The 24,934-nt window shown below is 50.5% G+C and overlaps 1 protein-coding gene across 1 annotated transcript in view; it reads left to right on the forward strand.

Moving 5' to 3' along the window:
- Positions 1 to 24,934, forward strand: part of ASTN2 (astrotactin 2) — a 305,793-nt gene that overhangs the window by 106,894 nt on the left and 173,965 nt on the right. The window contains exons 6-7 of the mRNA XM_058853725.1: positions 5,010 to 5,156; positions 17,091 to 17,258. Coding sequence (XP_058709708.1) covers positions 5,010 to 5,156; positions 17,091 to 17,258 — 315 coding nt within the window. The remainder of the gene's footprint in view (positions 1 to 5,009; positions 5,157 to 17,090; positions 17,259 to 24,934) is intronic.

The following is a 24,934-nucleotide window of genomic DNA, read 5'->3' on the forward strand; positions in this document are numbered from 1 at the left end:
TCTAAAATATTCAGGCAGGAGAAGCTGCCTGTGGTGTCTCTGGTGCTGGTGGGGCTGGTGGATCAGCATCTCACCCTGTGCCACTCTGGTCACCTCTATTTCCCCCCTCTCCTCAGCTGCTCATTCCTTGCCCAGCCTTCAAGGCTTTGCCTTTGCCCCCTTCCTCCTCGTGGTTGGAATTTGCTGGCAGAGTCTCCCTGCCAGCTGCAGGCACAATGCCTTGGAGCAAAGGGGGAGCACCGTATAATTAGGAAGCAAATACATTTATTCAGTACATAAGGCTTTATAACTCCAGGAGCACCTTAAGAGCCGAGGCTCAGGCTGCTGGAGGAGTACAAGAGCTCACTGGGACACACAGGAGCTCGGTCAATCAGTCCTTGACCTTGCCATGGGGTCCAGCAGCCCAACCCCAACCTCCCCCCAGTGCCCAAGCCACCCCTCAGCATCCTCTTCCCCAGGGCTGCCTTTTCTGCAGCTCCCTGTGCTGTACTGGAGGGTGTCTCAGCTAATTGCTAGAGGATAATTCATAAATGTTAATAGTATTAATCTGATTCAGCATGTGCTCAGCAAGATCTAATCCTCTATAAATCCAGAAGTGACTGATCTCACCCTTCTGCTGCACAACGTGGCTGCCTTTCCTCCTCCTTTCCCCCATCCTTTCCTCTGTGCACCCTCTGTGTCCTTGGAGGGTCTCCTCGGGGGTCTCCCCCAACACAGAGGAAGCAAAGCTGCCACTCCAGGGCTGATCCACATCCTGCTGAGCTGGGATGAGGCTGGAGACTGCCCAGTGCCCCAGCTCTGACCCAGATCTGGCTGTAGCTGTGGGCACCTTCACTGGGCACCGCAGTGGAGAAGATGCCTCAAGAAGAGGCTGGGACCAGGCGTGGTGTAGATGGTTTGTGATGAAACACCTGCCTGTGCTCTCACCCCTGCCTGGGGGGCTCATTGCATCCACATCCATCCCCTTTAGAAGGAAGGGGCTCAGGGGCTGGGTGGTGCGCGAAGGCTTGGTGGGGTCATGGTGCAGGAGAGCTGTGTCTGGCTGGAAGGAGGATCTGCCATCCCCATCCCCATCCCATCCCCATCCCCATCCCCATCCCCATCCCATCCCATGGATCCGATCCCATGGATCCCATCCCATGGATCCCATCCCATGGATCCCATCCCATCCCTCTGGGGCAGGCCAGGCTGCACAGGCAGTGCTGCTCCCTCCCCATGCAGGGGTGCTCCATGTCCAGATCCTCCTGCCAACACCACTGCTCATCTTAATTGGCGTTTGATTTGATTGGACATGATCTGCCCCTCGTAAAACACCTCGGGATGTGTCTGTGTGTGAGGCTGTCCTGGAAACGCTGCTCTATCCTATTAACGAGCCTCTGCTGGAACATAACGATGGATCATTAGGAGCCCGATTCCTCTGGCACGGCAGCAACCCCGGCGTGCTCCGGGAGCTTCCCAGGGCTGTGAGCTGGGCTGGGGTGTGCTGCTGTCTCCAGATGTGCTGCTGTCCCCCCAGATGTGCTGCTGTCCCCCAGATGTGCTGCTGTCCCCCGCGAAGGTGCTGCTTTCCCCCCAGATGTGCTGCTCTCCCCCAGATGTGCTGCTTTCCCCCCAGATGTGCTGCTTTCCCCCCAGATGTGCTGCTCTCCCCCAGATGTGCTGCTGTCCCCCTGATGTGCTCCTGTCCTCCAGAGGCACTACTGTCTCCAGATGTGCTGCTGTCCCCTCAAGGGTGCTGTTTTCCCCCCAGATGTGCTGCTGTCCCCCAGATATGCTGCTGTCCCCAGATGTGCTGCTGTCCCCTCCCGGGCTCCCTGCATGCAGCACAGCTCACCGGAGGTTGCCAGGCACTTCCAGCACTCTCTGTTCTCCCTCTCCCTTCCCCATTCCCGGCTTCCTCGGGTGCTGGGAACACATTTCCATATCCGAGCGGCCACGGCTCGCTCCGTGTGATGCTATTATCTCCCGGGGGGCGGGGAAGATTGCAAAGCACTTGGCGTTTAACACCCACATACGGTTAACACCACGGGCTGTGTGCTGATAAAGAGGGGGTAATTAAAGTTTATTTTTTTTTATAGACTAATCTCCCAAGCATGTATTTATGAGCCTGATTTAGAAAGAGCATATTACTGAGAACACGGGATATTTGTGTTGCTTGTAAATCCATACGTGTGTTCTGAACACACCTTGCCTGAAATTTTTTCCTTCTCCCCCTTAAATTTAGGCAGTACTGACAATATTAAGAATTGAGCCCAGAGTTTTGTTGGGCTTTCCCCCCCCCCCTCCTTGTCTTTTGGGTGGGCAAAGGAAAGTGTACAAAGCAGTGAGTAATTAAATGCACGAAGAAATGATATTTCAAAGGAGACACTGTGCATTTGGAGGGGCTGTTTGCCGAGTGTTTACACCAGTGGCTTTGAATTTATCTTCATCTTGCAGCAGGTGCAGAATCTTCAGAGGGATGTGGTGCTTTGCAAGCAGTTTCTGAGCTGTCTGCACAGGGACCCACATCCTCACCCAGAAGAATTTGCACTGGGGTTTGAGGGAAGGAAAAAAAAAAATCCTGTTGGTGGTGTGGCATTGGGTTTATCTGGGGCTTCCTGAGCTACTGAGTTGGGTTTGGATCCCCTCCCTGGGCTGAAGAAGGAAGGGATCAGTTTGTCTCACCTCTGGACCAGGGTGGGGCCCTGGAGAACCTGCTGAGATGGGTTTGGTTAGCAGAAAATATATTTTCTTGTGGTTTTAAAGGCTTGGAGTGAAGCTGATTATCTGCAGATAGGTGTTTAAATGCAGCACAGCAGTGCTGGAGCATCAGTGGTCTGCAGAGCAGAGAAAGAGACGGAAAACAAAAGCCCTGTCCCTCTCTTCAAAAGCTTTTGCACCAGTCTCCCTTCAAACCTGGCAGCAAACTGGTTGTGAGCAATAAAGAGCTGAGTTGGAAAGCCAATTTCTGCTCATGCAGAAGCCCCCTTGGTTTGGTTCAGTTGGTCAAAACCTAACGTGAGGCACTTCTAGAGGTCAGTGATCAGCAGTGATGGAAATGAGTGAGTGCAGGAGGGAAGGGAGTTACAGGAGACTTGGAGCAATTGTCCCTTTCCTCGAGCTCAAACTCATGGAACTGTAAAAGGCTTTTTGCTGTTTCAAGCCTCTGTGCTGCTCTCCTCTGAGTCACGGGGAGAGAAGCCACATGGACCGGTGGAATGTGAAATCCTAATTCCTCCAGCTCCACTCTGGCTGCATTTTGGTGAAAGCTGCCATCATACCTGGGATTTGGGCTTTTTATGAAAAGGGGATAATGCTTGTCTCACTCATAAGGGATTTATGATTTAATGTTTGCAAAGCACTTTAAGACCCTGGATTGAAAGGTGATTTATAAGGGTGAAATCCAGCCTTTTCTGGTCCATTGTATATTTGATTTTGTCCACTTATCCTCATGGGGGCTTTTTTCCTTGCCTATTTTCTTTTTCCTTTTTTCCCCCCTCTTTTTCCTTTTTGCATTCGTGTCATAACTTCAAGCCAAGCAGGGGTTGTGGCAGGCACAATATGCCCAGCAAGAGGAGGATTTTGCCTCCCATGGAGGTGCTAACTTATGCTGATGATATGAATAAAGATGGGAAAAGAAAAAAGAGGATTGCAAGGTGAGGGGCACAGGGGATGGCGATAAAGCTGTGAAATAGGAGTGGGAAGGCTGTTTAGATGATCCATGCATAAGGAAAGGAGAAATGCTTCATAAATAATCAGTTTACTTGCTGCTGTTGGTCTCAGAGATGGAACTATTTTCCAGAAGATCAGCCACCTCTCTTGTCCTACAAATCCTGGTTGCAGCATCCCCTGTGCAGGCTCCAGCCTGGGGATGCTGTGGTGGGTTTTGGAAAGCACAGGCTGAGCTGAGCATGAGGTCCCTGCCCTGGCACCAGCACCTCCAGCAGCAGCTTTGGGCAAATCAAGGGTGTGCAAATGTTGACTTGGATCCATTTCCCAATCAGTTTTCAAACTGATGCTTTTTAAATCTCGCTTTGCTGATGATGTGATGAGGTACAAATGGGGAAAGGCTTTGTTTGCTTCCATAAATCAAGAGGTGTCCTCACCTGGATCCTGGGCCGGGCTGTGGTCAGCTCTGCTGGCAGCTGGGTCACCTCAGCTTGCACCAGAATGGGCTGTGCAGCTTCTGGGCTCATCGCTGGCCTGTGTCCTCTCCTTGCCATGGACACTCTCTCCGAGTGGTGCATCCCAAGCCCTGGAGAAGGAACTGGCTGCCTGGCGAGGTGTCCCTCGTTATCCTGGAGCAAAGCAGGCTGCTGGCATGAGGTGTTGGGTGAGGGGGCTGTGGTGGATGCAGTGCAATCAGAGCAGCAGCGGGGCAGCCCCCAGCTCCAGGGGGATCAGCGGTTCCTCAATGCAGGCTCCAAGGCTGCTCCTTTCTTGGGCAGTGGAGACTTCTTGGTGGGGTTTCAGAGGCCTGGGACAGTTCTTGGTCATCTCCATCAGTAGAGAGGGACTCATTTGGACACCTGACCTTCCCAGTCTGCATCCAATAAGAGCAGCTGAATCTTCTGGGGCAGCCAGGTCCCTCTGTGTGACTCTGTGCTGCACAGCTTCACCACATTCTCTATGAAACTGGGGGGTTCCATTCCACCCAGCTGCTGCTGCTGGTGATTCAGCCATCCTAGTGCTGTCCTGCTCCACCAGGGTTTCACGGTGTAGCCAAGCCAACCAACGTTGACAAGAAGTGATGGTGGTTTCAGCAGGGGAGCACAGCAGGTGTGAGGAGTGATTCCAGGGAGGAGAAGTGCCTGGGGAGAGGGTCTGTACAGGGCTTTGAGCAGGTTTTCTCTCTCCCTGTGCCACACGAGGCTGATGGGAGCCCCGGGGTGTGCAGATTCCCGCTGAGCTGCCATCCTTGTTTTCAAAGCCTGCCTTCCCAATGCTGGGGCTGCCCTGCCTCTGCTGAGCAAGCCCTGGCTACAGCTTTACCTTTTGGCCAGCCACCCACCCCTGTGTGTGCCTTACAGGTTCCATGAAGAGCCCTGTGAACAAGACGGCGCTGACGCTGATCGCGGTCAGCTCCTGCATCCTGGCCGTGGTGTGCGGCTCGCAGCTCTCCTGCCCGCTGACCGTCAAGGTGACGCTCCACGTCCCCGAGCACTTCATCGCTGATGGTAAGAGCCTCCTGCTGCCCCTCTGCGTGCCTTTGGGATGTGGAGATCCCTCTCTTTGGGAATGCCCCAGCTGTGTTTGGCTGCAGGGATCTCCCTTTCCACGAGCGCATCTGTGAGCCCGAGGCCAAAATCTCAGGCACGTCAATTACTATGATCGTTGTTATCATTGCTGCTAATTGTGTCTGATAGATATTTCTGTTCTCCAAACTTGCTGAGGAGCCCTGGGAGCTGCACAGACAGGCCTCCTTCTGTCCTACAGCAGCAGAGCTGCTCTTCCCAGCCCTTGCAGGAACACAGAGGGAAATTGCTGGGGTTTCAGCAGAGGCAGAGATGCTTTGATGAATTAGACGAGTGCTGCTGTCACTATTTATTGCTTTCTCCAACTGGGCTCCTTGCATTTGTTGTGTTTCACTGACCTTTTCTTTATAATGTGCAGTGAGCGTCGAGTGCAAGTTTTCAGTAACATGAGGGCAAATTTCATTTTCTTCCAGCAGACAGGACCCATTATTCAGTCGGTTCCAATTCCTCAGCTCCTGCGCTCGTCTCACTGCTTGGGGCATGCAGAGGGGGCACTTTCTCTCTGCCAGAAATGTGCTGCATGCAGCCAGTGCATCACCAGCTGCTGGGGTGTCCTGGTGCAGCCAACTCTGGGGCAGCCCCGTGCTTTGGGAGCTCTGGAGTGGAGGGAAGCTCTTGGGGGATTGATATTTTGGGGAGAGGAAGATGGTTAAAGAGGCACAGCGGGATGAGAGCTGCAGGGGCCAGTGGAGAGGGGTTGAAATCATCATCCCACGGCAGAATGGGAGTCACCAGTGTGTTTGATGTGGGATTAGCCCTGCTAAGAGAGGTCTCTGGGATAGCCCAGTGGTCACAGCTTGGCTCTTGTAGGAAAAAGGAGGAGAGCATTTACTTTGTGTTCATACACTGGAGGAACTGAGCATCAGCAGAGTGGAGACATGAGGATAACATCAAGGTACAGATGCCACATCCCTGGAAGTGTTCAAGGCCAGTTTGGGTGGAGCTCTGAGCAACCTGGTCTGGTGGAAGGTGTTCTTGCCCATAACAGGGGGTTGGAACAAGATGTTTAAGGTCCCTTCCAAGCCAAACCATTCTGTGATTTAAGAATTTGAATCAAGGGACTTGTCTACACTTCAACCTGTTTCTAAAAAGTTCTAATGATTGTCCAAGCCACACCTTGAGCACGCACTTGAAATCTTCACAGATGGTTCCAAGTAGCTGGAGAACAGAAACTCTTGCATTTGGGGCATGAGGTGGTTCCAGAGTTAACTTGTGTCTCCTCAGGATGGCACTGGCCAGTTCAGGGCTTGGGCTGGGAGTTCACACTGCTTCTGGAACTTGCTGAAGGTCAGCCAGGAAGGCAGTGGTGGAGACAGGACCTCAGCATCCTGCTGCCAGCTTGTGGTTCTGGCCCAGGGAAGACAGTGTGTCCCGAAAAAGAAAATAAACAAAATGTAATGAGACTGTGTAGAAGGAAAGTGAAAAGCTGAGCCTGTGCTTGTCACCAGGAGAGGGGTGGCAGTGCAAATTATGCAAATGCAGGGAACATACGAATGAAAATGACAATGAAATACCAATAAAACAGATTAATATCCTTGAAACTGGGGGAAATGGGATGATCTCCAGTCCTGACTTAATGACTTTTCTGAAGAGAAAGTGGCAAGAGGACTGGTAACAACGGTTTGGAGAAGAATTAAAATGAGCTTTGTAATGAAACTGTAAAATATAATTACAAACTGTGAAAACTTTTAAAATATTTTTTATGAGAAACAGTCAAATTCTTCGCATAGAAGCAGCCAAGACATTTTGCAGTGGCTATCACTTTCCCTGAAATCTCATCATTTTTTGTGATGACAGTCCCTTGCCTGGGAAGAGAAAAAGCTCTTAAAGTTGTCCCTTCTTTCTGGAAAACAAATCCCAAGGCGCCACCCAACTGGCAGCAAAATATTACAAAGCATTTAAAGACATTGCAGAACTGAGCTGGGTTGGGAAATTTCAGTGATACCCAGGAAAAGTGTGGCTGGATGTGCTCACCAAGCCTCAGCACCTGGAGTTTGATGCTGATGGAGAAGAGGGGAGCTGCTCCTCCCTGGAGATCTCCTGGGAGATTAAATCTGCTTTTTACAGGGTGCTGAAGGGGGTTGGCATGAGCATCCCTGTGGCATCGAGGTGACAACAGAGCTGACGTGTTTGGCCTGGCAGAGCCTGGGAGCTTTGAGAAGTCTTGAAGCAGCTTCTGGTGTGGCACCCGACAGTGGCACCGTGTCTCGCAAGTGTCGCCGCGCGCTGAAATCGTCTGGTTCCTGAAGTGTTGGTGTTGCACAGGAGGATAAGGCAGGCTCTGAGGGAAGGCAGGGATGGTGCATTCAAGGGAGATGTTCCCATGAGAGGGAGCGGTGCCCTCTCCTTCCCTTTTGAAATGTGGAATTTCAATAGGCACCGGGAGCCAAGGAAAATCTGAGAGCGGAGCTGCTACCGGCACCTCTGCTGGAGAAGCCAAACAAAGGCAGAGGCTGAAAGAAATCACTCTCCTAGACGATGAAAACTCGGCTTTGAAGGAAACTTTAAATAGATGCCAGCCAGTTCTGGTGTGCCAGCAGCCAGAGCCAAGAAAAGAAAGAGGGGGAAAGCCTTCCCAAATGTCTCCAGCTTCGGAGAAGAGCAGCTTTCCCTGCTGCAGCAAGAATGGCGTTAGCAAAAGCAGCTCCAGAGCCTGCTGGAGTGGCAGGGTGGGAAAAGGGGAGGGGAAGGACTGGGACCAGAAGCCAACTGGCAGCCAAGTTGGGAGGATATATTCCAAGCAGCAGTTCTATAATAACCAGCCTGTCTCTATTGCCCTTATTTCTCCCTAGTTTGTTTTTTTTTTTCCTTCCATTTGTTCATTTGATGGGGTGCCCCTGCCTCGCTCCCCGCTGAGCAGTTATTGCCTGGTTTGTACAGCTGCTGTGCCTTCGCTTCATGGAGCAGCTGGATCAAGGAGAGCCTGGCAGGAGCTGCTGTGCTTGGCTGGGAGGGCTGGCACCTCCTGCTTCCCAGGAACGAGTCCCTGCCTCTAAATCCTCCCTTCGAACGCAGTGGTTGGAGCATCCTCTCCTCCCTTCTGCTGCTCCAGGGCTTTGTGTTTCGAGGCAGCCCCTGCCCGTGCTGAGCAGAAGGAATTGTTCTGATTCCAGAGGTGGCTCAGATTTATGGAAAGAACTGTAGTGGCTTTTATGAGGATATGGAAATGCAAGGCATTATTTAGAGGACCCTTTAGCCGTGTCAAAGCGGGGGGAAGAAAAGAAAAGGCCCCGCCATTTGAGTAATAAAACCTCTTATGAATATGTGAGCCACTCAGCTCTACATTCAATAGTTGTTTTTTGGTTTTGTTTTTTTCTTGTAAGTAATAATTCAAAAAGTAGAGCTGGAGCAATGGGAATGGCTTGCAGGGAAGCAGGGTGGAGAAAGATACTCTGGAGGGCTCAGCCTGGAGTACGTCCTTGCTGTACAACAGTATGAAATATAGTATCAATTAAAGCTTCCCATTTTTACAGCCTGTGAGAGGTTATATATGGTGTGGGTGGATGTTTGTACTTCAGTGGGAGAGGTGGGTGAGATCCTCCCATGGTGCAGAGGGAAGCAAGGGCTGCGTTTAGTGGGGGGCTTGTAGGGCTTTGTTTTATAAGTGGAAATAAAGCAAAGGGCATAAAGCAGGTTTTTGTCAAAGACATCTTGGGGCATTTACAGCTTTCTTCCCTCCTTTTCTGAGATGTGTGCCAGGGAGGTTGTGGTGATCCCTCTGTGCCTCGCTGGGCTGGGATGGGTGTAGAGTGGTGCACAGAGCTCAGTGTGGGCAGGCAGGGCTGTGCTGTGGGATCAGAGCTCAGTGGGGCAGGCAGGGATCTGCTGTGGGATCAGAGCTCAGTGGGGCAGGCAGGGCTGTGCTGTGGGATCAGAGCTCAGTGGGGCAGGCAGGGATCTGCTGTGGGATCAGAGCTCAGTGGGGCAGGCAGGGCTGTGCTGTGGGATCAGAGCTCAGTGGGGCAGGCAGGGATCTGCTGTGGGATCAGAGCTCAGTGGGGCAGGCAGGGATCTGCTGTGGGATCAGAGCTCAGTGGGGCAGGCAGGGCTGTGCTGTGGGATCAGTTTGGTGTGGGCAGGCAGGGCTGTGCTGTGGGATCAGAGCTCAGTGGGGCAGGCAGGGCTGTGCTGTGGGATCAGTTTGGTGTGGGCAGGCAGGGCTGTGCTGTGGGATCAGAGCTCAGTGGGGCAGGCAGGGCTGTGCTGTGGGATCAGAGCTCAGTGGGGCAGGCAGGGATCTGCTGTGGGATCAGAGCTCAATGGGGCAGGCAGGGATCTGCTGTGGGATCAGAGCTCAGTGGGGCAGGCAGGGATCTGCTGTGGGATCAGAGCTCAGTGGGGCAGGCAGGGATCTGCTGTGGGATCAGAGCTCAGTGGGGCAGGCAGGGCTGTGCTGTGGGATCAGAGCTCAGTGGGGCAGGCAGGGATCTGCTGTGGGATCAGAGCTCAGTGGGGCAGGCAGGGCTGTGCTGTGGGATCAGAGCTCGGTGTGGGTGTGAGCAGGATCCCCACCCTGAGGAGCTGCCCGTGTGTTGGCTCTGTCCCTCCTGCAAGCGTGGATGAACTCTCCCAGGGTGAACGCTGCCCTGAGAGCAAACCCAGGTCCCCCCTCACAAACCCAAGAGGCCAGCAGAAGTGGAATTTCCACTCGAGACCATGTTTTGGGTTGGAGCATCTGACAAGATGGCAGAGGTGGAGGGAGCTTCTTTTTGTTTATTCTTTTAATCTCCGTGCATCTGCGTCTGCCAGCCTGAACGATGCCGTGCTGTCCTTGCCACGCAGCTGATCAGTAATTGTTTCATCTGCAGATTATTTCCTACCTTCCCCCACCACTCTTCCCTCCAAGATGCTGGTGAATTGGATGCTGCTATTAGCAGCCTGTGTTAATTTTCTCTGAAGATTGCTCTGCAGACTGCAATTGTTGGGACTCACAACAACTTCTCATTTTGGTTTTAATTAAAGGTGTTGCTTTAAATTGTTTGTTTTTGACATTTCCTGCTCAGTCTTCTGCAGCTCTTGGAGGTGACCAGGCATTACCTCGTGCCCTCAGGGCACTCAGAACGTGCTGCACGTGTGGCCACACAGAGATGAGCCACGGGAGGTGTGGGACTGGCTGTGTCCCCATCCTGTTGGGCAGCAAGGAGAAGCTGGAAACACTCTCTGATTTACAGGTGGAGCTCCCCAGGTTTGTACCAGAAGGATGGAGGAAAAGATCTGGTCTCAAAGGTGTCTCAGGTCAGATTGGATGGAGCTCTGAGCAGTCTGGTCCAGTGGAGGGTGTCCCTGTCCGTGGGAGAGGGGTAGAACAGGATTCTACCCCTCTAGATTATCTCCTTTAGATTACCCCTTTAGATTATCTCTAAAGTCCCTTCCAGCCCAAAGCATTCTGTGATGCTGCGATCTTTCCAGGCTTTCAGAAAGATTCTGAAATTGGGGTCTCCCATTTTCACCAGCTGTTCCCAGATCCATAAGTCCCCTCTGAAATCAGGAGAAGGAATTGATTTAAACCAAGTTTTCTTCTTTGACAGAAGCAACACTTTCTTGTTGCAGACTCAGTGTCACGTCTGGCTGCTCCAGGCCCCGTGTGTTTTGTGTAAGGTGGCCGTGTTTGGGGGCAGCTTTACAAATTGCATTTTATTTCACCAGCTCGTAATCAGCAGGGTCACCTCCGTGCCTGTGTTACAGCTCACTCCCGCTCCCGTGGCTGCTTGCCTGGCAAGAAAATGGGAGCAAATGGCTGCAGTGTTACCAGACATGAACTCTAAATATTAACATCAATTTATGAACTGCATCAGCGTGGATCAAAGGGATTCCAAGACGGTTTTATGGCATGAACGCTCTTTGCATGAAGAACTAATAAGATTCTGGAGGCTGAAGTACATCATGTTTTTATCGTGGCTTTGACAGGCTTGTGAACCTGCTCAGCTGCTGCCCGGCTCCCCAGCCCTGTGCTTGCCAGAGGCATTCCCAGCTCCTGGGGCAGCTCCATTTGCAGGGGAAGCCAAATGTTTCTTCCTTCTCCTTTGCAGGGTTCCCTGGAGCAAAGCCAGCAGGGTTGGTGTTGGTGTTTGGATGGTGTCAGCAGGAGCTGCTTCAGGTTCCACCCTGAGAGGCAGGAGGTGCCCACCCTGTGGGGAGAGGGCATCTCCTGGCACCTGCTGAGCTCTACCAGAATCATTTACCTTCAGATTTGGGAGGGATGGCACATCTGTGACCAGCTAACCTGCTCTCCCTCCCATAGATGGAGAGGTGCAAACATTGACTTGTGCATTCATACAACAAGCTTTTCACAGCTCCTGTGTGCTTTGTGGTGTGGATAGAGTTGGGCTGGATTTCCTTTTCTGATATCTGGAGAGCATCACTGTTAGAGAGCCCAGGGCTGCAGCGTGGGAGTTGGGAGATACAGAGCATTAAGAAGAAGGTTTTATTTTCCAGGAGTCTCATTTCTGTCTCAACCACTGCTGGCCCAGCTGCCTTCTGAGGACAGAGATGTGATTTTACCAACACCTCCACAATTACATTGTCTAAAGCTGCCATGGGAGATCTCGTTGCAGCATGAGCTTGACCACAAGGCAGGGTGGGCAGATTCCCTCTTGCTTAAATTTAGGAAAAGTTGGCTGGGCCATCACCTGCCTTATAAATACATGTGTTGTTTGTCAGGAGCTCAGCCCTGGAGAAATCAAGAGTGACTGACAAGAAACCCCAAAGAAAGAGTCTGTCAGAACGATCAAGAAAGTGCAATTTAACACTTAAATTGTAACCCTGCTCCTCCCACAGGAATGGTTGTGCCAGTTTGAGCTGCAATTACACACAGACACGTGCTGCTAATTGACTTCTGCCTTGCCAGGGTGGAAAAGCTCTGGCAGGATTGGTGGTGTTTCGAGGGGATGGGGGTCTCCAGGTTTGATCATTGTTGGGTTGGGGAGGTGAGAGCCCATGGGTGCAGTTTATGTGTTGAAAATACACCCTGGAATCAGGCACTGTGAGATATAAACTGTGAGTGCTGCAGCTGAGGGAGGAGTGAATGAAAGATGTGTCTATAGGCTTGTGCTGTTCTCTAATCCTTCTATCATAACTTCCTGTTTAAGCATTTCCCCTTGTTCAGAGAGAGAAATAATTAAAAAAAGCAACAACAAAATCCATAAAGAGGGTTGGCTTGGATTTTAACCTGGTGTGATGCTGTCTCTGGATTCAAACCAGACTAAAACTAATTAAATTATTCCCAAATCACCTTGGCAGGAGAGTGATGGCAAAGCTGAGCACTGTGTTAGTCTGTGGGTGCAGTCCTGTCCCAAGAACCATTTCCTTGCTTGAGTCAGTTCCTGTGTGTCCTGGGCATCCAAAGTCTGTCCAGTTCTTTGCCATTTCCTGGGAGAAATTGAAGAAGCAGAAGTTTGTCCTGGGCCCAGGGCAGGAGAGGGAGAGCTGATCAAGGGGAAGAGCTGATAGGGGAGGAGTTGTCTCTTTGGGCGATGTTCTTTCAAGTTTAACAAAGGGGAAAAAAGGGTGTCTAAAGAAATCAAATAGGGTTATTCTTTGTACCTAGAGAATGAAGCAAGAGGGATCATCTTTCCTCTAGTGTTTATAAAAACTATCTGTAACAGGATTAGAACTGTATGATAGCACAGGGCTGGGTACATTAATAGCAACCTATAGTATGACCTCCCATTGCTTTCTAACACAAAATACTAATTTTAGATTAAAAGGAATTTTGTTGGCCAAGAAACAGTGAATGGACCAAAGATGACAAAAAGAGCAGAGGGAGGAAGAAATAGATGTTCTTCAAAAAAAATTATGTTTTGATCTTTTCCCTTGAAAAGAAAGAGAAAGGAAAAGCCAAACCCTTTTGGCTGCCTTTAGGGTGCTTTGTTCTTTTCCCTTGTTAGATATCTTTTCTGAGCTGTTTTATCCTGTTGTGTTCTTGAAAATGATTTTTTGAAATGTCAAAACTTCAAGCCTCTTTTGTCAAGGCTTAAGCAATTCCACTGAACTTTGAAGGAGACCCCAGCATGAGAGACATGAACTTCTGACGCTGCCTTAACTCATCGGGCTTTGATCAGTGCTGGGGAAGGAACAGGGGGAGTGCAAAACACACACACACACACAGAGAAACCCAAACAAATCAATCCCCTGAGGGGCTGCTGGACCTTGTGGAGCTGGGAGGGGGTTGTAGCTGTGTCCTGGTGTTCTCCACGCTGCTCCATGGCATTGGTTGGCTCCTAAAGCCGAGAGCACTTGAGGGATGTGCCCTGGGATGCGCTCCTGGCTGCAGAGTCGTCATTTTGCTTGGTTGATGGTCACTCTACCCTGAGACCTAAATGTTTATCTGTTTATCACACTAAAGGTCTCCATTCAGGGGAGATTTCAGCAAGGCTTAGAGTGGGAAGCTTGAAGTTTGTGTCTGGGAGGACAGCTGGGAGGTTGGCAGCAGAGGACAGCAGGGTGGACAGTCCCTCCAGGTGTCTTCAGAGTGTCCTGGACCTGCTCTGGGGACTGCAGGCAGTAGCTGGAGGTGTGCTTCAAATTGGCCTTGGGGGGGATTTAGTAGGGTCTGAGGTGCTCGAGGAAGGTTTTAGGAAGGTGCTTTGTAGGGGTTCTACCCCCCTCAAGTCCCCCATGACTCCCTGTCCCTCCATTCAGAGATTGCAGTTGTGGAAAACAAACCCAGCTGATGTTCCCAGCAAGCTGAAGGTGTTTGAAGCAGCTCTTGCTTAAAAGATGTTTGTTCTTGGTAGTTTCTAAAAGGATTTGTTCCTCAACCTGCCCTTTCTGAGCTTTTCAAGGTGGTTTTGATATGTACATGATGGTGACTTTTGAAAACTGCTCTCTACGTGTGGATTCTTTGAAAGTGAAGAGAAAAAAAATTGTGAAAAGGCTTTGAAATCAGCAGAATTTTAGCTTTCAAAATATGTGTAGAATGCCTTTTTCTGTTATTTATTTCCCAGGCAAGCTATAAAGGGATAGAGATTGGGGTGTTTGTTTGTTTGTTTGTGTTTTCAGTGGGAGCGAAGGTGATGAGAGTGTCTGTGAACGTCTCTCAAAATCTTGCCACACACTCAGCTTCAGAGGTGTGAGAAGTTTCCTTGCTGGAAGTTGTCTCCTCCCTCCTCTGAGGAAGGAAAAGGAGGAAAAAAAAGGGAAGGAAGGGAGGAAGGAAGGAAAAAAGGAGGAAGGAAACAAAAAACTTTAATTTCCCCAGGTCTGGGGTTTTTTTTAGACTCCATTTTACACTGAGCCTGAATTCAGGAATTTTGGATTTAAATGTTTTCACTGATGCTTTTCAAACAAACACAAACCCACTGAAAAACCTGATAATGAGGATGATTTCTCAATCAGACTTACTAAAAATCAAAATAAATGATTAATCTTCAAAATAACTGGAGCCAGAGAAGGGGCTGGAGCACAAGTCTGATGAGGAGCAACTGAAGGAGCTGGAGAAAAGGAGGCTCGGGGGAACCTTCTCATTCTCTACAAACTCCCAGGTGGGGTTTGGCCTCTTCTCCCAAGTAACAAGCAATAGGAGAGGAGGAAATGGCCTCGAGTTCCACCAGGGGACATTCAGTTTGGATATAAATAAAAATATCTTCAGAGAAAGGTCACAGCTGCCCAGGGCAGTGATGGAGTCCCCATTCCTGGAGGGATTTAAAAAATGTGTGGATGTGGCACCTGGGGACATGGTCTGGTTGCCTTGACAGTGCTGGGGGAACAGCTGGATTTGATGATCTGAGAGGTCTTTTCCACCTAAATGATTCTATGTTGGGGAGCTCCAGAGGTCACTCCTCCATGTGGGTCAGGATCCTCTGCCAGCTCCAGCCACCTTCATCTCTCTGAATATGAATGACACATCTGGTTTGTGTTGGGTTTGCACATCCAAGCTGGATTTTATCCAGAAGTGGGGTTCATTAAGCAGGGATTTAATCAAGAGCTGCGGGTTTTACTCTTCAGTGCTTGGGTACAGAGAGAGTTGTCTGTAGCTGGGTCTCAAAACAACTCTTCGTGATTCCCAAGCCTTGCTCTTTATTAGGGAGCCGTGGAAACCAGGAGGAAAACAAAATTGACAGGTTACTACATAGACACCTACATGTAAATAGTAAACACTCCCAAAGGGTGCACGATGCATTTCTGTTTGGGAAAAGAAACCGGCAATTGTTGTTATTGGTATGTAAGGCTATATTTAAAAATTCATTGAAAAGACTAATTGGAGATAAGACCACGTAGCTCTGAGAAACTTCTTTGTGCTCGGTGTTTCTCTGCTTTCCAGCGGTGCTGGGGGGTTTAGGCAGTGATTTACTGCTGCCTTGTGTCTGATTGAGATGTATCCTGCAGCCTTGGCGGGGCAGCTCCTGCCTTGCTGTGTCTCCAGAGCCGCTGGATTCCGATGTCTAATTCTCATTTTCTTGAGCAGTCAGTAGCTTGGCAGCCTCCATTGGCTTTGAGTGTAGAGATGTGCCTGTGAATATGTTTATGGTATATAAACACTCTGAGTGTCAAAGACCTGAGTTTATGGGAAATTAGGGCTTGGATTTGGATGGTGCTGAGATCTTGGGATGCCTGAAAATGAGGTCACTCACTGGGATGCTTGACTTGAGGCTCTGCTTGTTTTATCCTTTGCATGGATAATGTGGTGCAGGATGAGGGTGAGGAGGGGTCCCTCTTGCTAAGCATCAGGGATCCTCTTCAAAAGGAGATCCAGGGTTTGTATTCAAGCAGGTTCATGTGGGGTGGTTGTTTCTGCAGGTTTGTTGTCCTGCTTTTTTCATCTCTTGGCTTCCATCAAAGTAAGTTGGTGCTTAAAAGAATGGTGTCCTAATCTTTTACTAAGGGTCATAAACCTTAAAGTTTCATGACAATAGGCCTTGGATCTGTCCCTGGGTAATCTCTGAGGAGTATTTCAATCTTTAAACAGCAGTTGCAAACTTTCCCATATTGCAAGACCTCAGGCTTAGTGGAAAGGTGGCTGTGGGTTCCTGGGCTACCTGGCAGCTTCCCTTGCCCACTCCTCCCTGCAGGTTTCTTCTCCCCTCTTTTTAGAGGCTTTTACCATGGTGAGTTTTGCAAAACACCACTTAATGGCAGAGGTTTTTTGGCTCCTCTCTGATCTGTGCAGCACTGTTATGGAGGCAGTCTTATAATCAATGTAATTGAAGATCAGAGTTAATGAGGACCTCTGTGCCTGCAAAATCCCCCAAGCGATGCTGGGCCTCAGATGTTAGATAAGGAAATGATTGGGCTGAACTGAAAATCTATTTGGCTAATTAGACGATGCATATTCCCAGATGCCAGTGGGGAAAAATACACTTCGCAAAATAAAGAAGCATAAGATTTTGTAAGAAAATATTTTTGTCAGAAATTCACTTCTAACTCACAGGAGGGAGAGGGTGAGGGGGTGTCTGGTACGAGACAACTCATACAAGAAGTTGTGTGTTGGCCCAATCCACCCACCTTCAAGAGAAGGTGAACAGGCCCTGCTGCTGCTGCCCATCCTGAGCTCCAGGAGCATCCAGGACAGCACCTCCCTGAGCTGGGGCAGTGATCTCTGACTGCAGATCAGAATAATTCCACTGGTGCATGTTTCTGCAGAGACCTGGGAGTCAAATCCCAGTAGGGTAAGGGTAGGGAAGTGTCTGGGCAGAGGAGCTGGTGGACCACTTGCTGGAGTACATTCCTCTGAAGAAGAATGGTCAAATGAAGTTCTTTGGGACCAGCTGTCAGTGAACTCATTGTTATTTTGCAGATATTGTCATCACAGCAGCTCTTGAAGAGTGCAGTGTTCTGATGTTGGCCCAAAATGCACATTTGGGCTTTTTCTTTCATATTTGCACACTCACCTAACACGCTTTTTTCCAACTCCCCCAGGCAGCAGCTTCGTTGTGAGCGAAGGGAGCTACTTGGACATCTCTGACTGGCTCAACCCAGCCAAGCTGTCCCTGTACTATCAGATCAATGCAACGTCCCCCTGGGTGAGAGACCTCTGTGGACAGAGGACCACTGATGCCTGTGAGCAGCTGTGTGACCAAGACACAGGTAAGGGAAGCTGGGGGAGAGTGAAGACCTTGGAAAGCTCGGAGATGTGAGGGAGGAGGCCTGTCAGTGGGTACTTTGATGCCCTCTTGGCTCATCTCTGCCTGGTGAGGTGCTAGCAGGGCCACAAAGTGGTCACCCCATCAGCAACATGTGAAGAAGATTTGAAATGGTGGGTCTACCAGATGTTTGGTGTGGCAGCTGCAGGCACGTGGAGTTTAGCTGCTTCTAAGTTGGGTTGTTCTGCTGTCCAGCCTGAAAAACCCACTCATGAGCTTGCCCCATCTCCACCCTTTTTCTTTTCTGGCCCAATTTACATGCAGAGCACCATGATTCCTGTTAGTACTCGTTCCTGGTGGTTGCCTGGGTTGGATCTGTTCTCCAGCCCTTCCTGGTGGAGTTGTGAACTCTGCCATCCTTCCTCGTGTCTAAATGAGTGTTCTGCTGAGCGTGTCCTGCCTGTGGAGGAGCAGCCAGCCCTGCTGGGACTCAGGTGTGGGGCTGGGCAAAGGACAGGTGCCACCTTCCCTTCTGTCTCCACTGGATCCCACATGGGAGTTCTGGAGTCTGCAGTGAGCCAAGAATGCAGCAAACAGCACAGGGTGACAGGACCTTGCACAGGAAGGTGTTTGGGGACTCTGCTGGGTTTTTGTGCTGTGACTCACCAGCTTTGGCTTGGATGCCTTCTTGGTGGTGTGGAGACAAATGTCCCTGGTGTTCCTGGCTTGCTGAGCCTCTGAAGAGCACCCAAACCCTCATGTCCTCGCAGAGGTGCCATCCCAGCCCAGTCCCAGCTCTCCATGTGAGCTGCTTCCCCCTCAGCAATGAGCTTCTTCACCTCCTGTGTGCATGAAATCCATGACTGCAGGTAAGGATGTCGGAGTCTGGTTCTGCCAGAGGGTTTGAAGGATGGCTCACTGTGGAGAAGGCTTTTCCTAAGCCTCCCAAAGCCCCTGACTGCCATTAATACACAGATTAGAATAAGAAATCCTTCAGAGTCATGAACACCTCATGGGGTGCTGGGGGTGACCCTGTTCTCATCCCTCCCTGCTCAGTTGAGATGCAAATACTGAACTTGGTTTTACAAACTCATTTTCCTGGTCAAGGCAATCTTCTCTTCTTAATATTCCTGTTCCTCAAGGCTTGTCTGCACAGAGGCACTGGCAGGCAGGGCTGCAGCAGGACGGTGACGCTGGATGAATTCCCTGTGTAGACAGCCCTGGGCATCACCTGAAGCCCCAGGGAGGGCAGGGAGGTGCCAACAGCCACGCTGACAGATGGAGATGGTGCAGGAGGAGGCTCTTCTCATCCAGATGTCGCAGAGCAGAATTTTTGTTTCAGCCACTGGCAAAATGCAGCCACCTCAGTGGGAGAGGGGAGATGGATCCAGCTGGTTCAGAGGAGGAGAGAAACAACTCTGCCTCCAGCAGCAGCCACGGGGAACCCATATGGAGCCAGACCATGACTCCCCTGCTGGAAGAGCCCTGTGGCTCCCCTCTCCAGCCCTGTCCTTGGCAGGGAGCAGGGCTGGCTGGATCCTGGCATGGCCTCTGTTGTGAGGAGAGCTGCTCTCCTGTGCCCAGCTGCCGCTCCTGCTGCATCCCCAGCTCCCAGAGCAGCTTGTTGCTCTTGCTGGATGCCCCACGCTTGAGCAGGATGTGTCAGATCTTGTTTGCAGGGAAGGCAGCGATGCTCATTATCCTGGGAGTTGCTCTGCCCCAGCTCTGTGCTGGAGCTGACCCTCAGCAGCTGCTCTGTGGCTCCCAGCCCTGTGCCCACGGTCCCTGCTTGCCCATGGTGGGGGCAGAGCAGCCTGGATCTCAGCCTTCAGGACCCTCTCCTGAAATCAGTCTGTGGCTTTCTTCCCCTTCTCTCCAACTTGTGAGTGTGCACATGAATAAACCAGAGTTTTATTGCTGTTTCTGCCACTTGGATCTGCATGGATGGAGCAGGACCGGCTGCTGGGGCTGCTGACTTTCATAGCCTAAATCGAAGACTCCCTTAAGAGGTCCAAACTCCACAAGAACTGAAATTAGGCCTTTGGAAATACCTGCTTGGCCCCAGACCACAGGATGTTGTGCACCATGTCTGTTCATCACCATTGACCAGCCTTTAGCTGCTGAGAAGTTTCCCCACCAGGCTGAGGCAGACTGTAACCCCATGATACACTGCATGTACTTTTAGATTTATTTTTATTAATATCATTCTATTTTTAAGGGTGATTTATTTTTATCACCATGAGAGAGGAAGGCCTGTGGTTTTACTGCAGCACATAAATCCTGTCTGGATTTCAACCTTTTTGGGTCAGGGATTTTATCTTCCCTGTGAGCATCCCAAGTGATGGGTGCCAGGGATTCCCCTGTCCTCTGCCTTCTCAGGCTGGACAGAGCATCCATGAGAATGGTGGAATGAAGTTTGTCCTCTCTGGAGGCTGAAAGCCTTCAAAGTTGTCCCTGTGAAGAGCAGCAGAGCCAGTACTGAGGTCCTCCAGCACATTTATGGCTAATCTGATGTCAGCCTCATCCTTGGAGCCGCTCCATGGGTTCATCCTCGTCCCAGGCTTCCTTGCTCCGAGGTGTAGACAAGACACTCTTACCTCTCTCTGAACACTCTTTGGGTTGGAGTTTTGGATGGGAATTGTCTCTACAATACATTGACTTGTGACTCTGGACACTCAGTACCCCTTCAGTGTGAAGAATGAAGCACTGGAAACAGAAGCTCTGAAACACTAGGAAATGCCAAAATCCACTTTGTTGCCTGACCTTAATTTGCCTTCCCTCGCATCTCTGTCGTGTGACTCACTCTTTAATTAAATGATTGCTGCCCCCCTGACAAATCTGAAACCTGTGTTGCAAAGCCCCAGCTCATCAGAGCGTTTCAGAGGGAGCACTGACATCTGCACATGAGCAAAATGTCATCTCCCTCATCCCTCCTGCCTTGGAAACAGCCAGGCTGGTTGGTCTGACTGCAAATCCAGAGACAAATGGACATTGCTGAGGGGCTGCTCCCAGCACAGTGACACGGTGACCGTGCCCAGCTGCCACATCAGGTGGGACAGGCGCCTCTCCGGGGCAGGGTGCTCTCCTTGGCTGGAGATGTTCCGCCAAAATCCCCCATCCTCCTGGCAGGTGCTGCCTGTGCTGCTCGAGACAGAACAGGGAAGCTTTGCTGTCTTGTGGGACTGGCTGTCAGCTCTCCTCACTCTCCACATTTTGAAGAGATGTGGGAGCACTGCCGCTGCTGCCGCTCGTGCCACGCTCTGGGATACCCCTGGGTAAAATCCAGGAGTGCTTGCTGCCTCTCTGGCCTCCCTTACCAGCCTGGATGAGAGCATCCCTTTCCAGCAGCATATGCAAATCCTGATTTGTGAGCACAATTACCTGCTCTGTATGCACAAAACTGATTCACTTGCACATTCTGTGGGCATTGCTGAAGAGACCTGCTGGAGGATCAGTCCCTCGGGGCCAAATGCTGGAAGAAACAGCCTCTGATTTTGTGCTGTCGGGCTTGCTGGAGCAGTGGCATAAATGAGATGGATAGCTACCTTGATTAGCAGGTGCAAATGTGTTGAATTTTTTTTCCCCCCATCCATAAATCAGACTTTTCTTCATCAAAATTCTCTCATTGAATCCACAATTGGTATCTCCCCCCCACACAAAAGGAGTAAGCACGAGCTTGGTAGAACCAGATGAAATGTAGTAGCAAAGGTTCTTTTCTGGAAATTGTGGCAGGAGGAGATTAAAAAAAAAAAAAAAAAAAGGGGTTTCCATCATCGTCCAAATGGGCCAGTTTGTCACCAGAGCCACAGATGGCACTGCTGTCTGGGTAGGACAGAGGTGTGTTGTGGGCAGGAGGCAGATGAAAGTCATTTTACACAGAGCTATTTTTTTTTAAAGGCAACCTGTTAAGGGGATTTGGAGGTTGCAGAGCTGAGCATGTAAATCAGGAATGACCAACCCTGGCAAGGGTGTATTTGTGTTTATGGAAACAGCCATTCCTTCCTATAGCTCAGTTTAACACCACACAGGTTCTGTGCACATCAAGTGATATTTGTTTGTTCTTGTGCACTTCTGCTATTTTCACCATTGGAGGATCCCGGTGCCTTTATTGACTTGGACTTTTATAGGATGAGGCTCTGTCTCTCTAAGGTATGGGGTTTAATAACTTGGTCAAAACCCATGTAATATCCCATTCCTTCTCCTGTGGTGGCTCAGCTTGCCTCCACAAGGCAGGGCAGGAGGCAGTTAACTCCCAAGCTAATTTAGCTCCAGGCTGAAGTGTTATACATAAACAGCAATCAGAACTCGTGCCTGCGAGGGGCCGAGTTAAGGTTATCTGTGCTGTCTTTGCACTCTCATTTTCTGCCATTAGAGTGTTTAATCCTGCAGCTGCTAATGTTCTTGTAATGGCATTTTCTGTGCTTGTCTAAAGAGCGCAGGGAGGAGGGAAGAGGGATGGATTTTGCTGTATGGAGCTGCTCCAGAACCCAACCCCCTGACTGGACCATTCAACCAGTGCTGTGGGGGCTTCTCACCCGTCCATGGCCAGCTGTGGGACAGTGCCCAGCTCAGAAGGTGACAGCTGTGGCACACAGGCCACCCCTGGGACCTCTCTGCTTCCCTGCATCAGCTCCTGTGTTCCTCTGAGGTTGCGGTGTAGGAGCTGAGCAGATGATAATGAGAATTAAATCTGTGCAGAGCTTAAACTCAGGCACAATCCTTGGAGGTTAAGCTTGCACTTCAGTGCTGTGGTGGATGAGGGTGAGGAGGGTGGCTTGCAGCAGGGGTAGAGGAGGGATAACTCTCAAATTCACTCCAGGTTTTCCCTCCGTGCTCCATGCCAGGTCAGCAGGGAAGGAGCCGCTTTCTTTGTCTTGTTCCTTGAGTGCTAAACTGCCTCTAGAAAGGTTGAATTTCTCATCAGGATGAAGCAGAGGCTCAGGTTTGGAAAGTGCCATCCCTGAAGAGCAGGAACAGCAGCTGCCAGGGGTAGAAGAGGAGCTTTTCAGAGAGTTTTACTGGGAGGTTGGGAACGTGGTGCTGCAGCTTTGAGGCTCAGGGGCACTGAGGATGCTCTGCTGGGGCTGGTGTGTTCCCTGCAGGGGTGTGTGGGTCCAGAGAGGAGAGGACACAACAGTTGTGGCTGAGCTCTGTATCCCTTTGGGTGGGAGAGGCAGCCCTGAAACAGGTGTGAGCGTGTTTGTGCAGTGCTCACACTGCTGGAAAGGTGTGTGTTTATAGCCCCACAGCTTTTGGGATCACACTGCCACCCTGGCTGGGCTCTGGAGTTGTCCCCAGCACGTACCCCTGCAGCTGGGGCACAGCCCTGGGCATTCCTCCAGGACAAGGGTGAGCACCAGCACTGGAGGTCATGCAGGAGGGACTCACGGACACCAGCAGCACCCAGAGAAGGCTGACAAGCAACAGCTTTGCTCCACCACTGCCAAAGCTCCTCCAGCTCCTTAAATAAAAGTGCCAGTGCCAGCACAGAGCAGCTTCCCTGGGAGCACAGGGACTCTGGGAGCCTCCTCTTCCTGATGTGCACTGGATGGGTGGATTAGGGGGATTCTTGCAGCATTATCACCAGGGATCAGCTCTCTCCATAATGAGGCTAACAGGCTTATCCTGGCATGCTGATGGCTCATCCTGCAGCCCAACTCTGCTGCTGGGAGGGTGTGGGAGCAGTGTGGGATCCCATTCCCCATTCCAGCAGAAGCAGTAGGACAGTGTGGAGAGTGTAATGAAGAGAGTTCAGCAATTTCCAGCTTTTCTGTAAAAAAAAAAAAAAAGAGAGCTAAAGCTTCCACCTGCTTAATAACACACTGGAAATACAATGTTGGACCTCCAGAGCTGAGCTCTGGGACCTGCCCTCATTTATTCTGAGTGAGCAGTGATCCTTCCTTTGGCTGAAACAGCTGAAAAATTGCCATGGATTATCAAACCTGGTTTGTGGCTTCTGAATCCAAAGCAGAGGAAGGTCTGTGCCATGGGCAGGGTGCGGGGTGGTGGCAGTGGGAGCAGGATTCTTGTTCTGGGGGTTGGTAGATCCTGATTCATTTGTGCTCCCGCAGCAGCTGAACACTGCACAGAGGCATGTGCAGGACCTGTGGAAATTGCATCCAGCTCCAGGTGCAGTTATTTGTCAAACTTGGTTACTTTGGTTGACTTTGGCTTCAAGCTCAGCTTGAATCCTAACTTAGCTGCAGCAGGGTTGAGCGGATAACTGTGTCCATCTCAGATGCAGCTGCTTTGAACAAAAACATTTTAGTTTGGCTTTTTGATGGTTTGATTTATTTTAGCAGCATGTTGAAAACACACCCTGAAGAGGGCTTAGAGGTATGGGAACCCTGTTCCCCCCACTCCAGGCACTTTTTCAGGTGTTTCTCATTCCATGGGGGTTAGCCAGGCTCAGCATCCTCCCTGGCTCAGCATTGTGTGTGGGAAGGATGGGGACAGACTGAAAATAACAGAGTAGTTTTGGGGGCCGAAGAAGGAAGGGGGATGCTGTTGGGGAGAGGGCAAAAGATCCTGAGAAGCTGTAAGAGCACAGCAGGTTCTGCTGAATTTTTTTGGAAGCCCCACTAATTGTCAGCTCATGGTTCTTGACAGAGGAACAGATCCTAAACCATCTGACCCGAGGTGATGGAGTCCTCACTCTTCCAGCAGACTGCAGCACTCTGCTGATCCCGTGCTGGGAGCCTTCCTATCCAGTTTCCAAAACTCTGCCAAAGGGGTGTAGATCACCCTGGGAAACCTGCAGAAAGCTGATCCCCAGTCTCTCCTGCCCTGGATCTCTCCCCAGCTGGTGCCACCACTTGCCCTCTCACTTACTGAAATAAACCTCCCAATAAACCTCCCAATAAAGTCTTGAGCACCGGCTGTAGCTGCTGAAACTCCAGGATTGGGGTCGATAAAATCAATATTTCTCCTGGTTGATAGAGTTCCTCCTTCTGGTGCCAAACTGACGGAGCAGTAAACAAGCCAGCAGACAAAATAAACCCTCCTGCACCGTGGGAAGGGGGTTCAGCACCCAGGACCCCCAGCCACCGATATGGGGGGAGGAGTTTGGGCCATGGGGATGCTGACCTCTGTAGGTGTTTATTTCTTTCCTTGCTCTAATTTCTGTGGCAGGAGCCGAGCGTGAGCCAGTGCCCCAAAACTCCCAGCTCTGCTTCGCAAGCACTTTGAGATGTCTCTCATTTGCAGAGCATATATTTGTTATGTAATAAGCGCCAGGAATTAATGATCCACAGCAGGGCTGGGGAAACTTGCGTACTAAGCACCCAAGGAAAAAATAACTTTTCTTTTTTTAAAATCACTGATGGAGCCATTAGGACCTGTGTTTTCTTGCACCGAGACCGCCCCAGCCCCCAGGCACGGCAGAGCCTGAGCAGGGCCAAGCGCTGCCATCTCTCTCCCAACTCTTTCCCTTTGGAGCAGCAATGTTCCTGCTGCTCCTGTTATGAATCATGAGGTTAGCAGCTTTTGACAGATCATAAATCAGTGCTTCGAAGTCGCTAGGACAAATCCCAGGACATTTAATCTTTAATATTAGACGCGTTTGAGGCAGTGAATATTTCATGAAGGTGCTGTTGCATTTTAGCACATCATTAGCCGTCTCTTTTTTCCCCCCACTCTTTTCCTCTTTTTGCTGCCTCTCCCTTCCCAGGCATCTCTCCC

This window comes from Poecile atricapillus, chromosome 20, assembly GCF_030490865.1.
Source record: "Poecile atricapillus isolate bPoeAtr1 chromosome 20, bPoeAtr1.hap1, whole genome shotgun sequence".
Classification (NCBI taxonomy): Eukaryota; Metazoa; Chordata; class Aves; order Passeriformes; family Paridae; genus Poecile; species Poecile atricapillus.